Below are 15,231 nucleotides of genomic sequence, written 5' to 3'. Positions count from 1 at the left end.
TCAGGGCATTTTTTTAGCTGGGACCAAAGCATTAATGTCTGGCAGGAAATTCCCCCTGTTTACTGGGGAAATCTGGTTAACTTTAAGAAAAGGCACGATCTGAGCCTGCACTCTATGTCCAGAGACCTGCAGATATGCCTCAGAGGAATATCCCAAAATCCACAGATCCATGGTGTAGGAGGGCAGGGAGAAGCAGGATTGGGGATGGACAATTGCTGCTCCAAAACTCTTCAGTTCTAAAAGGTTCCAGCCTCAGCAGTAACGGTGCCTCCAAACACCCACTGTTTCCTCAACCCTATACTGTATTAAGCCTTGTAGACATTTTCCCTGGTCCGACAGAGAGCTTTGCACATCTCCCCGCATCCACTGGCCACAATGGCCAGCGATGCTCAGTGGTACCGTGCACTGGCCAAGCACTGTTGCTTTCTTGTGCCGGGCTCATCCAGGACCATTAACTAGTCTTCCTTAAAAATCTCAGTCTATTGCTCTTGGGAAGGATTAGATGTGTGGTTGTTTTTGGAAGAGCTTCACGGCTCTCCTACATGAAGTTTGTTCTATATTACAGGAAACAAAACCAAATGGAACTTACTTATGGGAGGAGTTTGGCTGCTGACAGCCCACTTCTTCCTTTTCTGAAGATTTTTCTCCAGTTTCTAGGTGGACTGTGAAGACTGATTTAGCAGCCTACAAGAAATCAAGTGGTCCATGGTCTCAGTTGACCCTCTGAAGTGACCAAGCTCGCTGGAGAACTAATAACAGAGCAGCACTTTACAAGATATAGTTCTCTTTCCTAAAAAGATAACAAAGGAAAAATAAGATGAAAGTATCTCATCTTCATAATTACTCCCACAGGTGGTTGCCTTTTCCCAAAGTACACACCAACATAATTGACCTTTCCTTTCAATAGGATCATGCTGCTACGGGCAGGCTACGGGCTACCTTCTCTTCTTCCACGTGCAGATTCAATGGGATGGAGTCCCAGGAGCACCTCAGAGGGCAGGATATGGCCCCGAGATCCAATATTTTGCTTGTGACTCTTTTGTGCATCAGGCAGAGCCATTCATCAAAGCTAAATCTGAAATAAAGAATTTAATCAAGCAGTACAAATGATTGCTGCGAGCGATACATTCAAAGACACACAGAGAGCTGCATCCTGGTCCCCAATGCTGCATTGCACGTGGGAGCTTTCTTCTACCTTGAGACTCAGCAACCCCATCCAGCAGCTGCTGTAGAAACCTGGCAGCTGCTCCATCTTCCAGCACAGCGATGACCCAGATGAGGTCCATATATCTTACATACCCAGCTCCTTGGCTGAGGAATGCTGTGCCAGAGTGCTTTGGGGTTTTTGGCATAAGCCTGGCCACACAACATTTTTATGAAAGTTCCTGCTCCTGGATTCATTCTGTAACATAAAAATCTGAGGGCATTTCTACTTGCAAGCTTCTGGATTTGATGGGTAAAAGAGAAAAACCTGAAATTGATGCAAATCCACGCTACCATCTCCAAAAATGAAACCAATGTGAAATTGTGAATCACAGTCCCTCCCAAGGGGACCTGTGATGGTTTACAGCCTGACTCACGACACGTGAGTGCCCGAGGGCTGAGCTGGTGGCCTGGTCCTGCAGAGAGCACTCGGCAGTGTCCATCCTGACCAAGATTGCTAAAGCAATGCATTGAAGGTGTTTATGCAGTAGCAATGAGGAAATCAATATCTTACATTACTCCATTTTCATGTCAGAGTTCATTATTTATATATGTCCTCTCTTCCGCGGTTGCCCTCTACAACCTCTGATGCTGGGCTACCTTCAGTGGCAGGCTCACCTCAAGCTTTGTTTCAAGACCTGGAACTTTAAGATAACCTGGTTTTGCAATTAAAAAGTCAAAAGCAGCACATTAAATTCACACAGAGATCCTAAGCAAACCGATCGCCTGTTAATAGCTGACTATAAATAATTATCTATTGTACTGACTTAAAAGGGACAGTGGTTGCACAAACATGTAAGTGAAATACATAACCAAAATATTAGTCATGACCTTATTAAAACAGTTGATATGGCAAAACTCAGTCATGAAATAAACTATAAAATGAAATATTGTGATTAGTGTCAAGAGCTAATCTCCCAGAAGCCCAGACAATGTGATGCAAAGGAGCTTTTAAAAGAAACCAAACAAACTCATTTTTCATTATCTTCTGCGATCTTATTATTTCATAAGTGAGAAATCCATTAGCAATTCTGCCAAGAACTAGACAGGCTGCTTAGTTATCTAACACCGAGACACTTGCATCCCATGGCTATCTTGATGTCCCTGGAAAAAAAGGAAGAGGAAAAGCAATGGGGTAATAAATTATTGTAACTGTTTCATTAAAACTTAGGACGCTATAATTTTCAAGTTTATTTGGTATTATATTTAAATGAACTAAAAGGCAACATTGTACAGTAACTTTATAAAATAAAATTATTACATAGTACATTAACCAAAGCCCCAATAAAAAAAAAAATCCTAAAAAGTCATCTGGGGACAGATCCTGCTCTTGCTCTTCTGCACACAGGATTTATTGAGCTGATTTCAAGCAGCACTCTTGTTTTAGGAAAAGCAAATGGGATTTGCCCCCAAAATGGAGTATCTCTTTTATAATTCTTGCAGTTTCATTTTATCATGTGTAATATATCAAGTTTATAAGGCATAAATACAAAAAACAGTTCAATATGCTCATCATTATTTTAATTAAGTAATACAATCTAGGACACTTTTTTCAATCACACCAAGGATTACAATGTACCTATAGCTTTAATTTGTTTATTTTTCTTTTTTTATACAAAAGTCTATGGTATAGTATACAGTATATACTAGTTGATAACTGGTTCACAAGGTTTATCACGATATTCTTGCCGGTTAATACTGTCAGGATTTCACCTAGCTTGTGTACTCTGTGCAGAACCGCAGGGCCCCTCCTTCCCAGGCTGCTCTCCTCTGGCGGCAGCATCCCACCGCTCCATCTCCTTACCTATTTTAAGTGAAGAGCTCTGTGCCAGATGTAAAAGCCACTGGGAACAGCTGGGGATGCCCATCCCAGTGGTGCCAAGGAGCTGCCGGAGGCAGCTGGGGAGCGGAGGAGACGGCAAGACAGTGGCTCCCAGAGGTATTTGTGGAGCGGGGAGGCAGGGAGCCAGGGAGCCAGGCGCTGCTTTCCCTGCTCCCCTCACGCTCCCGGCACAATGGAGATGCTCCCAGAGGTTGCAAGAGCCAAATCAAGCCCCAGAGAGGGTCTGGCATGTTGGGAAACCACTGCCCCGATGGAGGTGTGTGCCACGGACTGCTTGTGCAAGGTAAGCATGGGCAAAAGCACCTTGATAAATTAGGATTGGCGTGGATGCTTGGGATGCTGAGCGCTTGGGTTGGGCCAGCTCCACATCACCCACAACTCCATAACCTTCCAAAGCCTTCCCAGGATTTTGGGCATCTCTAGTGCAAAGACTCATTTGGTGCCATTGGGATGAGTCCTGCACAGATCAAAAAAAAAGAATTCCTGCACAAACGAAACAGGGGTCCTCACTTCTCCTCTACCGCATCAGTGCAAGCACAGCCCCAGCCCACCCCTGCAATCAACAGCATCTCCTGCACCCATCTCCCACCTCCACTTAGATATTCCGGTATTTTCTAAAAGCAAATTACTGAGATGCAACAAAGGAAGCACTGCTGATTTTGGGTCGGGGGGCGGCAGGACCAGACGGCTTGTGCTAGCGGAGGAGGGGTTGGCAAAGGCAGGGGGTCTCCCTGGTGTCCATCCCACACCCATCCTGCCCCTCCAAGGGAGGTGTCACCACCCGCACCCGTGCAGGCAGATGGGGACCGACACTGTGCCACCACAGGGTCAGGCTGCTCTTTCCAACAGCATCTTGTGCTTGCTACTGCCAGGCCAAGGAGGGGTGGGAAAAGGCTTTCCGACATTACCTGGAACCAGGAATAGATATTTTTTTTAACATATACAATCAACCTAAATTGTGCATAAGGTAAACTGCAGAGCAATGCCCTCTGGAGAGTATTCACATGTCTAATATTAGCTATCTTGCTGGCAGCTCCAAATCATCCCTGGAGGTTTCTCTACCTGTCTATATTTACTACATACAGATCCTGAGCTCCTAAACTCAGGTGCTCTGAATCATACCGTAACTGAAGGCAGCCTAAAATAGACAGTGTGAATTGCTCCCTCCCTGCTGTGACTCCATCCTGCAGCATCTGGGAGGAAAGAGAAATAATCTTGGTATTAGGAATGGACCAAAGCTACAGAATTTGGGTCAGGATTCAGGCCAAGCAGGAGCAGATTTCGGTCTAGGGGCTTATCCTTGTTCAGTATTTGCTGATGGGACACACAGCCCTGTGCTTACACTTGTTTTTCTGATAGATCAACGGTCCCAGGGATCACCCATCCCCAAATAAAACACAGCACACAAGCAGCGCATAAACAGCTCTCCAGCTGCAGGAAAGAACTGACACACATCTAAAGTCACAACAAAGCCTTCACCTCCCACACACCCTTTCCTCACTACTTTTTTTAAACCAGCCAGAAACAAACAGGGAGTGCAGCACATCCCAGAGAGCCGGAGGAATGAGCATCCGATGCTTTCCTAGCTGCTGTGTCATCCTGTAGGGAGGCTGCTTCTGAAGAAACCAAATTACCCTACATAAAGAGCAGTCACTAAAAGAATCTCCTTTCCCTTAGAGGACCAGCAAGATCACATTATTTCCTGAATTTTTTTTTTTTACCTTTTTTTTTTTCATCTATACTTGACAGAAGAGCAATACTGTCTGGGTATTTGCTTTCACTAACCGTGGCAGGTAATTTCTGTCATAGCTTGAGAGTTCCTTTGAACCTGCTATTTGCATTTAGGATAAAGTATCAAATGGACATTTCCCATGGGATACAGAATGCTTGCTGTCCGGTAGAGTCAACCATAATTCTTAAGTCTATTAGCAAGAGGGAAGCAAAAGATCTCCCCGTGCCAAATGCATTGCATTAACAGCAAGTTTCCACTACTGCTGAAAAACTGTGCCCTTAATATAAGTGCTCAGTAACCACCAGCCCTGCTGTTTGAGGAGCACTCTGAACTATATAGAAGGCTTGCAGGAAAAGAACGTCCATTAGTACCCATTATGTTGTGATTTATGTTATGGGCTTAAAATAGCAAAATTAAACAGTTCTATTTAATCTACAGTCTAAAAAAAAGGCACAAAGACTTTGTGAAAAAAAAATATATAACTGTTCAGATTACATTTCCAAGAACTTTAACAGAGCGTTGCTTTGATTTGCCAGCTTTGCTTGCTGGCAGGAGTGAAATTGAGACAATTTCACTGTCTGCAGAGGTAAAGAATACCCTTTTGGCAAGGCAAGTTTGCCAGCTCTATGCAAATGTTATTCAACAGAAGCAACTAAAACCTGTTGTGATTGCTTTAAAACATAATCTTTTTGGTCTGCAGCACATTGCACTTACCTAAGTACTCAGTGATGATAGAGTGGGTCTTAGGGCAAGACCAAATACAAAGAGCCCTTTTTAATCTGAACATAAGAATAAACTCTGTTCATGGCTACACAGTCTGCTTTCAATCAAATGATCATGAAATACATAAATACTATAAAATAAATACAATACATTCAGAGTTTTCTACATTGTAGAGAGCTTTAAGACTTTCCTAGCTCCCCGATGTAATGCATATAGAACATTCCCTTCTATACAGTGCTACCTCCATATACCCATACCTCTGTTAAATGCAACATAGCTCAGACAACCTTCCTCTTTTGCCTGGATTCTCATCAGTCTCTGATTCTGTAAAACATTATATTGTTTCTTTAGGAAAAAAAAATATTGCACTTTTAAAAATGCATAAAAATTGAACCAAGTTCCCATTAACTCCAGCACACAGTCTGTTATTTAAAATAATGCTTTTCCAGAAAAAAAATGTTTCTCTAGTTGCTTTGTGTTTTGCCTACGGTTACAGCATTCTCCATCAGGAAATCCTCAGAACACTCTTCCTTAGCAAATTCCTAACAGTTTTGCCATCAGACGTTTGAAACACAGCATGAGCTATCTGAGATGCGCACAGCTGGGAGCCACGGGTCTGTCCGCAGGTTCAGGATTTCATTGTACAAATGGGAACTACAATGACCAGAATAACCGTACAAGCTGCCGCCGCTATCAGGGCAGCGATCTTGCAAACCTTTGCTCTTCTGAACTCAGCTTCTTTGCGTTTTAATAAGGAATCATAGCCAGGAGTATAAATGTCTTCCATCCAGTATTCTAAGTTGTTTGGGTTTAAAGATTCTTGAGTCTAAAAATTAAAAGGAAACAGTTGTTAATTGTCTGGGATCTGTCATTAATAACATAAATAAACAGAGCAGATGTGCCTGAAGGCCACCCAACTGCATCTGGGTCTGCTGTCAGAAAAAAGTGGGTTACTGTTGCTTCTCGCATCCCTTCAACTCCTGGTCCCAGTTCCATAAGGCTGACGAAAGTGGCAACAAAATACTGCAAAAAATAAACTCCTGTAATGGTATAATTCTGCTGCAAAATCCCTCACATACCTCTGATTTGCCATAAACTTCGTCATCTTGGATGGCATTTAAATAAAATCTCTTTAATCTGCTAGACAGCAGAGATGTCAGCAACTACCGGTCTGCTACTGCTTTTTTAAATTATTAAAGCCCAGGTGATGGGAAGGTTTCTTAACATATACTCCTCATGAAATACATTTTATAAAGCTAACCCTAATTTTGCTGCCATAACTTGCTTGCAGGGTGCGATTGCCCAGCTCCATCCGGAACCCAGTCCCTCTGGATGGGCCATTTGCAGTCACCCTCAGGAACGGCAACACCTGGGGACACCAGCCCTTCGTTTCAGCGTGGGAACACACAACCACAGGCAGTGGTTTCCCATGAAATCACTCAGGACAAGGTGGCCCTCAGCTTCAAGCTCTTCTTCCAGCTCCATCTTCTGAAAGTCACCTGGATGCATGACGCTGTCTCAGGGGCAAGCCGGGAAGGGGAACTGGAGACCTGGCACACGATTTGATACCACACATTCCCCTGGACCGTCTCCACAGATGAGATCATTTAACCCCGATGGCACAATCTATATTTCCACAGGAGGCAATACTCTGCTCATTGCCAAAGGCTGAGTTTCTCTGGGTTGGAGGTGATTTTAAGAGTATGATTAAGAAATTAAAGACTTTGCCCTCCCATTCCACACAGGTAACCAAAAATTAAAACAAAAAAAAAAAAAAAGATCGTGAAGAAAATCTGAATTGGTCAGAAAAATAAAGGCTACCTGGGGCACTTTAACAGTATTTCCATTTGAACATTTTGGGTTTTTTTTTTTTTTATCTTTTAGTTTTTCCTTCCTTAGAATTTGAGCTCTTCAAGCTTTGCATTTCCACCTTGCTTGGTTTTTTCCCTTCATCCTTTCTGTTAGCGAAAACAGGAGGAAAATGGGGGAAACCCAAACACTGGGCATTATATTGCACTTACCAGCAGAAAGGAATAAAGCAGAAAGAACATTTTGAAAAATGACAGCTTTTCCTCGAAGCTGTCTCCTGTGTCTGGGGCTCCGAAGGGCCATCTCTTTAAAAAGTGGAAAAGATACCACATAAAAATGTTCTAGTAAAAATGTCCCAACACACACCACTTCTGGGCTCGTAACGGAGCTGATCCAAAGCTCGTTGGGCTCCGCACAAAGAAACTCCAGCTGACTCGAGAGGGATTTGGGTAAGCCTTTAATTGGCTAATTCAGATTTTGTGGCCACGAGCTACTGGCTGAAACCTCGCTTTGCTTGAAAGCAGCATTTGCTTTATGTACAGAACAACTAAAAAAAGTGATTTTATAGCTACCCCAGAAATAAATAATTAAAATTGAGCAAAGGGTTTACCATCGTTTGATGGAGATCTCTATGATAGCACTAATATGCTGAAACAGAGACCACCAGCCGAGTCTGAGATTGTACCATTCGGGCTCTGAATGACCTGTTCCAGCCTTCTGACCAAAATCAGCAACCCCATCTCTAAAGGCATCAGAAAACAGCCTGACAGTGTTTCGTCCCAGTGGATCATCACACGCAGAGCAAAGCAATGAGATCTCACACAGACCTCACACTTGGGACAAACTTTGGCCTGACTCTAGTTTTGCAATTTCTTTTTTTGAAGGAAAACCCAGCAGACTTGTCAAGTGCCAGGAGAAATTTTAAGTAAACAAAGGTATAAAAACCCCAAAGATAACCGTGCTATGCTTCAAGGAAATTACAGTTTTGGACCTCTCTGCGTTGGTATTGACCTTTAAACTATTTCAGAAGGAAGATGCATTATTAAAAAGGCCCATTACTGTTAATCAGCTTCCTTTCCCATTTCATTGCCAGATGTAGGAATGTTCATTAAAGCATAATGTATTTACCTTCAGTTCTAATAAACTTAATCACTGGGAAAAAAAACCCACTCATCAGTCTGTGTCTATTTTTTAAGTTTGTCAGTAAGCTCTATTATAAAGTCTAGACATGGGCTTTGCAGAGTAGGTGCGATTCTGATAGTCCTTTTGGGGGGAGAGAATCAAACCAGTAAAGTTTTATCACCTTTATCCTAAAGATAAATGATGGCAATAAGCCGATTTCTCTGGTTTGCTCACAGTCACACAGAGCCGCTTACAGGGAATGAAGCTGCCCTACGAGGAGCAGATGGAGAACGCTTCTCCCAGGGGAGCTTTGCCTCCAAATATCACCTCCCTTGTTGCTTCCCCGCAGCAGGTAAGGGATGCTTTGCAACTGCCTGCTGCAGAGGAACTTCTTTCAGCCTATCCCCATTCTAGCATACAGTCTGCAATGCCAGGGTTAGGAATCTGGTAAGCCCTCCAAAGCTTTTAAGACCCAAAACACAGCAGGCAGCTGAGGCAAGATGCAGCCTGGTGCCTGTGCTACTTGGCTTCTCTCCAAATGCACTTTACCCACAGCAAGGACCAGGGGCTGGTGAAGACAGAGAAGTTTGCATGAGCCAAGCCAGGAGGTGATCTTGTTGTGCACAAATTCCTTCACAAATGCTCCTGGAAGTTGCACTACGGCACTGTAGGGGTGGTGGGTTTAATTCCAAACCACCTAACGCAGGGTCCTAGGGACATGGCAGTTCTCCCTGGGCTAACCAAGTCTTCCTCATGGTATCCTGATGCTCTCCTAGGGCTTAGTCTGGTGGGTTTGGCGCTGGGTTAGGTACCTCAGCACTGAGCCATCAAGAGCTGATGTGGAGCCGCAAGCCTCAGGCTCTTGCACGCCACCTTCCCTGGCAGAGAAGCTCTGGAGACAAGCAGACTCTCTGCTTGAGTATGGCCGCACCGCCTAGACTGCTGACTGCAGAGCTGTGTCAGCGCAGCGCCGGTGAACCCCGAGCTGTAGGTCAGTGTACCCCAACTGCTGCCAAGCCTGTACAGCTCAGGCAGCTTGCTCTGCACTGGGGCATGCACACGCATGCAAGGAGCCCAGAATGCCTGAGGTCAGCACCAGTCCTCCCGCTGGCTCCGCATGCTGCTGTATAAATGATATAAATGATACAGAGGGATCTACGTGGATTTCATCATGCGATGCATTTTGTGTTTCATGACTAAATATGGCAACCTTTGTTTGCTCTTTGCACACTTTGGATGGCATTCTTCATGTTTCCTTTTTTAAATCTGTGCTCATATATCTTCCTTCCTAGAAGATGTCTTTTTTTTATCAGGCTAGACAGGGTATCCAACATGGGGACTCAGTACTGGGCTTGGGCAGCCCGTTACGTATCGGGATTGTGGTTTCAAATACACCACATTTTGGGAAAATTCAAACCCAAAGTTTGGATTTGTCTCCCGGTAACTTGCTCTGCTCTGCTCGTTGCAGAAGAGCCTGCACACTTCCAAGCCAAACTAAAATGCAAACAAGACAGACCATTAGCTGATCTGTTCTTCACATGACTCTGGTTTCCAGCAGCCACTTCAAAGCTGCAACAGTGATGCGTTTCAAAAACAGTCATGGTATTTAACACCTTCTACAAGTATTTTATGTCTCATATTCCTAGCAAAATGGGAAAAATCCCTAACACCTACATTCTCCGTGAACAAGGAGAACATTCTCCGACAGAACAAGGATAGCAGACAGAGCAGCAATGCCAGCTTCTGCACTGCACCGCTCTGCCCTGCTGCAGTTGGGGACTAGTTCATCTCTGCACCCCTGAACTCTTCTTTAGAGCTACTACCACCACAATGGCTTAGCAGACATCTCTGCACTGCAGAATAATCTGGGAGCACCAACCTGCCAAGGATCATCATTCAACAATCAAACATCCACACTTTCCTTTGTCCCTGGCCAGGATGGATAGGGTTCAGCAAGATTAGAGGCTCAACACTGCACAGCTCCTTCCTGAGCTACCCAAATCCCTTCTTAAATGCATATTCTGGCAACATCCACTCACAATTAAGCCATTCAAATTAAGCAAATGGGACTCACTTGTAGATCCAATGCTGCAATCTTCCCTTTATCCCCCGAATTCCTTGTATATTCCTCTATGGTCCATGATGGCTGGGCGCGTTTCACTTCAGCCAGCTCTGTCAACCTCATGTCTGTGTAGAGCGGGTTGCTTTTCATGTGTGACTTGAGTGAGGCAGGGTAGGGATGAGGACTAAAGACTTGTTCAATCAAGAAAGCATCTTTTGGTTGTTTAGACAGTCTATGTGGCTGTGGGATTTCGTATTGCCTGTCTGCCTGCAATAGGGTTCAAAAGAATTTGAGAGAAGAAACAGGACTATGAGGGGGTTAAACATAAAGGACAGAGATATTCCTTTCAGAATAACCATATGATACTGCTTAAGCCATGATAAAAGAAGTACCAGCTAAGACAAAGTTCTGGATGGCCTTAATCCATTTGCCCACCCTCTTCTCACAACTAGGCCAAAGAGGTATTTTACAGACACAACTCCATGTTGACCATTACATGAACACAAAGCTGATGCAGCAGCGGAAATTTAGGTTTTGAACTGTTTACAGTTATAAAACTATTCTGAAAATGTCCCTGCCATCCGGGAAATCCCAGCTGATCTGGAAAAGTTCAGAGCCCTATGCAGGCTTCCAGATTTCTGTTTCCAGATCAATTCTTAAACTGAAGTTTTGTGGGAAGCCCCCAGGTAGGTGCCTCCCTTGGCACTGCACCATCCATGATACCAATCCAGTGTCATCCGCGGTCTACTGCAGGAGGGAGGAAGGGACCTTCAAAGTCAGCATTTCATCCTGGGCAGATCAACGTACAGAAAAGACAAGGTTGGGCTTACTAAGGGTAACCTTCTTCCCCATCTGCAACCTGCTAATAACCCATGGTTTATGGTTTCTTGTTCATCCAACTGCACTTATGTCCATCAAACCTCTTCCTTCTCTGCCCTCACTCCTCCCCGTAAGGAAGCATGGCATGCCCATCGTGGTCCTCATTGACAAGGGAGCTGAAGGACCCTAAACCTCTCCACTGTCCATGAAACAGAAACAACCGTCCACACCATGCACAGTTTCAACTGAGCACCAACCAGAGCCCAGTGCAAGGATGACCACAACAGCTCTGTGAAGACAGCAGTGGGAATCTGTTGGGAAGGATGGGCAAAGTTTTTCTGACCAACCAAAACAAGACCACAGCTATGCTGCATTTCCCCAATGGGAGGTTTAAGATTCATGTAAATGACTGTGAAAGTCAGAGACAGAGAACATAACTACAGTTTGCATCTCATGGTACATATACAAGGATGCTTTTCTTGAGGGAATTGAATCCATGAATCTATTTTGTTGGCTTTTAGATATGCACATACTTCTTTGATAAAAGCTGTCACAATGCAATTTAAAAATATCCCTTTTAAAAGAACCACTAGAGAATTTCAATTTTCCTCACACCCTTTTCACCAAGTTAATTACCCGGCCTCATTATATCGCCACTGATGATGAATGCCACCATCATCTTCTGAAGATCTCACCCACATTACCCCCCCCTCCTTTTTTCAAAAGAGCAAAGTGCTTTTAAGGAACAACTTGACCATATTGCAGCTGCCAAGCAAGAAAATATAGGTACAAAATCACTCAATTATGATAACAATAAAGACAGGCATAATATGGCAGGGCAAAGTATTGTCATACCCTGAGGCTTGTGATGACTATGGAAGACATTCATAACTAGATTATTTTTAAGTGCTTATTATGTGACTTAAAGTTGAAATTACCTCTTTAGATTTCCTGTGCCAGTCCTTATTTTCTCCTCCATCTCTCTCTTTCATTTCCTCTTCCGTAATGCCAACTTGGTTGGTGTAAGTAATAGCTCTCCAGTCCCGGGGAGAATTTGAAATGCTTGCTATTTTGGATTCAGTTGCACTGTTTTCCTCTGTTAATGATCTTGATGACCTCCTGGTAAATAAACTTTTTTTTAAGGCTTTTACTCGAAGACTCTCGCTATTACTTCCACTGGCATCTGAACAGCACCATTCTGGATTATTCTCCAGTTTGCCTCCATGAGGAGTATTGTGGCACTGAAATATCTGCGGGGAGTTACTCTCATCTGACGCAGCCTCGCTTGTCAAAGAATTGAGATCTATTTGTACACTGACCTTCTCTGGCTGCTGAATTTTTTGATCCAACTTGCTTAATTTTCCCAGGACTTGGGAGATTTCTTCTCGGACGCCTGAGAGAGATTCCAGTTTCTTCTCTATTTCGCCAATCCTCAAAACTAATTTGCAGACACTCGTTTTTAATTCATCATCTGCATTACTGATATCTGCTCGGACCAGTTTATCCAATTTGTTGCATGCACTCCCGTTGGAGATTTTAGTCAAATTGTGCTCAGGTGAGCTCTCACAGTCCGATTTATGCACCTGAGACAAGGAACCGGTGCTGTTGTAGCATGAAGACTGCATCACTCCAGTCGACCCGCTGATGCTCATGTCATCCAAAAACCGGAAAATGTCACTGATGTCATCGCTCACGATTTCAGAGTCATCATCCGACTGCTTCAGAGAGTGCCGCTCTCCGTACTTGGCTTGGCCCGCTGCACACAAATCCTTGCATTTCTTGTGCTCCAGGACTTGCTGTTCCGTTTGTGTCCCAACACTCGTGGTCCTGTCAATGCTTAAGATCTGAACAGAAGTACAATTAATGCTTTTATCCTTAAACTTTTTGACTGGCTCGTGTTTCTCCACTTCTAGAATGGAAGGGATTTCCTTGGGTTTATGCCCATTTGGTTTCACAGCGTAGTTTGCCTGCATAATTGGTTGCTGTTCCTTCGCGTTCAGGTAGGACTGATGCCTGTCAGCTGAGGGAAAGTTTGGAGATGGATTGTTTGAACTCTGGTATCGCGGCTTCTCTTCAGACTGCTTCCTATTAAAAAATGATCGTTCAAAGTCAGGTACCTCCTCCGTATTTAAACTCCAGCTTTTAGCTGGCCAGGCAGTTTGCTTGGTTGGCTTTCCAGTCCACTTTTTGGTGTCCTGGGGCCCAAGAATAGTAGTTGGGCCAAAATACGTTGAAGCTTGAAGATCATCTAAACTTTCATGCTTCACTCGTCTTTTGTCTGGTATAGGAGAGTAAACTGGATTCAAGTACTGGCTGCTGTATGGCATTTCAAAGCTGTGGTTGAAGAAAGCCTGCTTAGAGCTTTCTTTCCTGCTCTGAGGCTCTCTGTGTCCGTCTTCTGGCTTTTTGTTGGATGGTATTAAGTTGGGAGATATTGTAATCAGATTATGAAAATCTTCTTTGAATATATTTCTTTTCTGGACGCATGACTGCATCACAAACGGCTCGTCATTTGAAATGAAAGTTTCTTTTATGCCTGCAGTTATAGGCAAGGAGTCTTGGTCTGAAATAGATTCATTTTCAATGTTCATGGGGAAGTAGGTACTCTGCATCTCGCATGGTGGAGACGTGGCGATGGAGTAGGATGCCAGCGCCTGCAGCCTGTCCAGAGAGGCAGCCCGGCCCTTCATGTCCTTATTAACACCAAGTAAAAAGTTGGGTTCTGACGAGGGGACAAACTGTTGACAGTCTTTGCAGTCCATCTTTCTGCATTTTGAAGACCTTCTGACAGGAAAGCCCCGGTTAAACTCCTGGTCGTTCAGCTCGCAGTTGGGCACGCAGTCTGCCATATTGCAGATTTCCGTGTCAGATCTACAGGACTCGAAGGACTCTTTCTTTTTCACTTTCTGCCTTGCAACTGGAAGTTTCTCCTTGGCCACTCCCCCGTTCATTTGTATGAGGTTGAATATTGTTACTATATCTGCTGCAACCATGATTTTCTTTGATTGCTGATTGTTTACAGTGCATCTCATTTTGTCTTTGAACAAAGTTGCTGGAAAATTAGGATCCAGGCAAGCGGTGTAAAACAGCACGCTTCTGAGCTTGGCCAACTGGGATAAATCAAACCTCGCACACAGGGACTTGCAGAGGTCCTGATAAGAAACAGTATTCTGCTTCGTGTCCAGCTCCTCCAATATCTTCACCAGGAAGAGAGAGGATTCCTGGTTGGACTCCATGGCTTAGGCGTATTTTGTTGTCTAGCCTGGAAACCGCGTTCCACTTCTACAACAACACACAACAGCAAATAAAAGATTGTAAGTCACCCACAGACAATATTCAGGACTTTGTAATTAATTCAACCACAGATGGGACCTGACTCCTCAGCCATGCAGTCGAGGGCTTGCTTGTATAACCCATCCTCACGTTTCCAAACTCCAGGCTGCAATCCCAACATCGATTAAATCAATACTTAAATGGAATCAGGATTTCATCCAAGGAGGCTCATTTATGTCAAGTGTCTACTAAAGCGAGCAAGTGAGTAAACAGAAGCAGCTTTGGAGGGGCTGAACTAAAGGCAGATAGACAATCCCAGCCTGCTTGCTACGGGGCTTTCACAGAATTTCCTACAAACTTGTGAGAGGTTGAAAGTACAGACATGTCAAATTGTTTGGCAATAATTCTAGCCCCAGCTTAAGCAGAGATGATCTACCACACCATGACAACCCCAGCTGTTTTCATATCTGACTGCAAACGGCTCTCAGGAAGATTTTCTGAGAATAAACTTCTGACATGTTTTTAGAAGTGATCTGAGCACATAATTACCATCTTGCTTATTTAAAAACATTATTTTCTCCTCTACTCTGATGTACCTCCTCTGGATACCATGACACTTTTTCCAGAAATAACTTTTCTTAAGTT

General features: G+C 43.9%; 1 protein-coding gene across 1 annotated transcript; it reads right to left on the bottom strand.

Annotated features, from left to right (window-relative positions):
- Nucleotides 1-2,815: 2,815 nt before the first annotated feature.
- On the bottom strand, nt 2,816-14,549 carry MINAR1 (membrane integral NOTCH2 associated receptor 1). Its single transcript, XM_074156438.1, has 3 exons — nt 12,252-14,549; nt 10,507-10,761; nt 2,816-6,327 (listed from the first exon to the last, which is right to left on the bottom strand). Exons 1-3 carry the CDS (start codon nt 14,547-14,549, stop codon nt 6,130-6,132), a joined length of 2,751 nt encoding a protein of 916 aa, XP_074012539.1. The 3' UTR covers nt 2,816-6,129.
- Nucleotides 14,550-15,231: the final 682 nt, after the last annotated feature.

Source organism: Numenius arquata, chromosome 11, assembly GCF_964106895.1.
Source record: "Numenius arquata chromosome 11, bNumArq3.hap1.1, whole genome shotgun sequence".
NCBI classification, from domain to species: Eukaryota; Metazoa; Chordata; class Aves; order Charadriiformes; family Scolopacidae; genus Numenius; species Numenius arquata.
The sequence above is the reverse complement of the archived record's forward strand: the minus strand, read 5'-3'. Positions and strand labels throughout refer to the sequence as shown.

Excerpts from the sequence above, each read along its gene's own strand:
- MINAR1 (XM_074156438.1), bottom strand. The coding sequence starts at position 14,549 with ATGGAGTCCAACCAGGAATCCTCTCTCTTCCTGGTGAAGATATTGGAG. Across the intron at positions 10,762-12,251 it reads GGCACAGGAAATCTAAAGAG|GCAGACAGGCAATACGAAAT; the intron begins GTAATTTCAACT and ends ACCCTATTGCAG. Across the intron at positions 6,328-10,506 it reads TTGCAGCATTGGATCTACAA|ACTCAAGAATCTTTAAACCC; the intron begins GTGAGTCCCATT and ends TTTAATTTTTAG.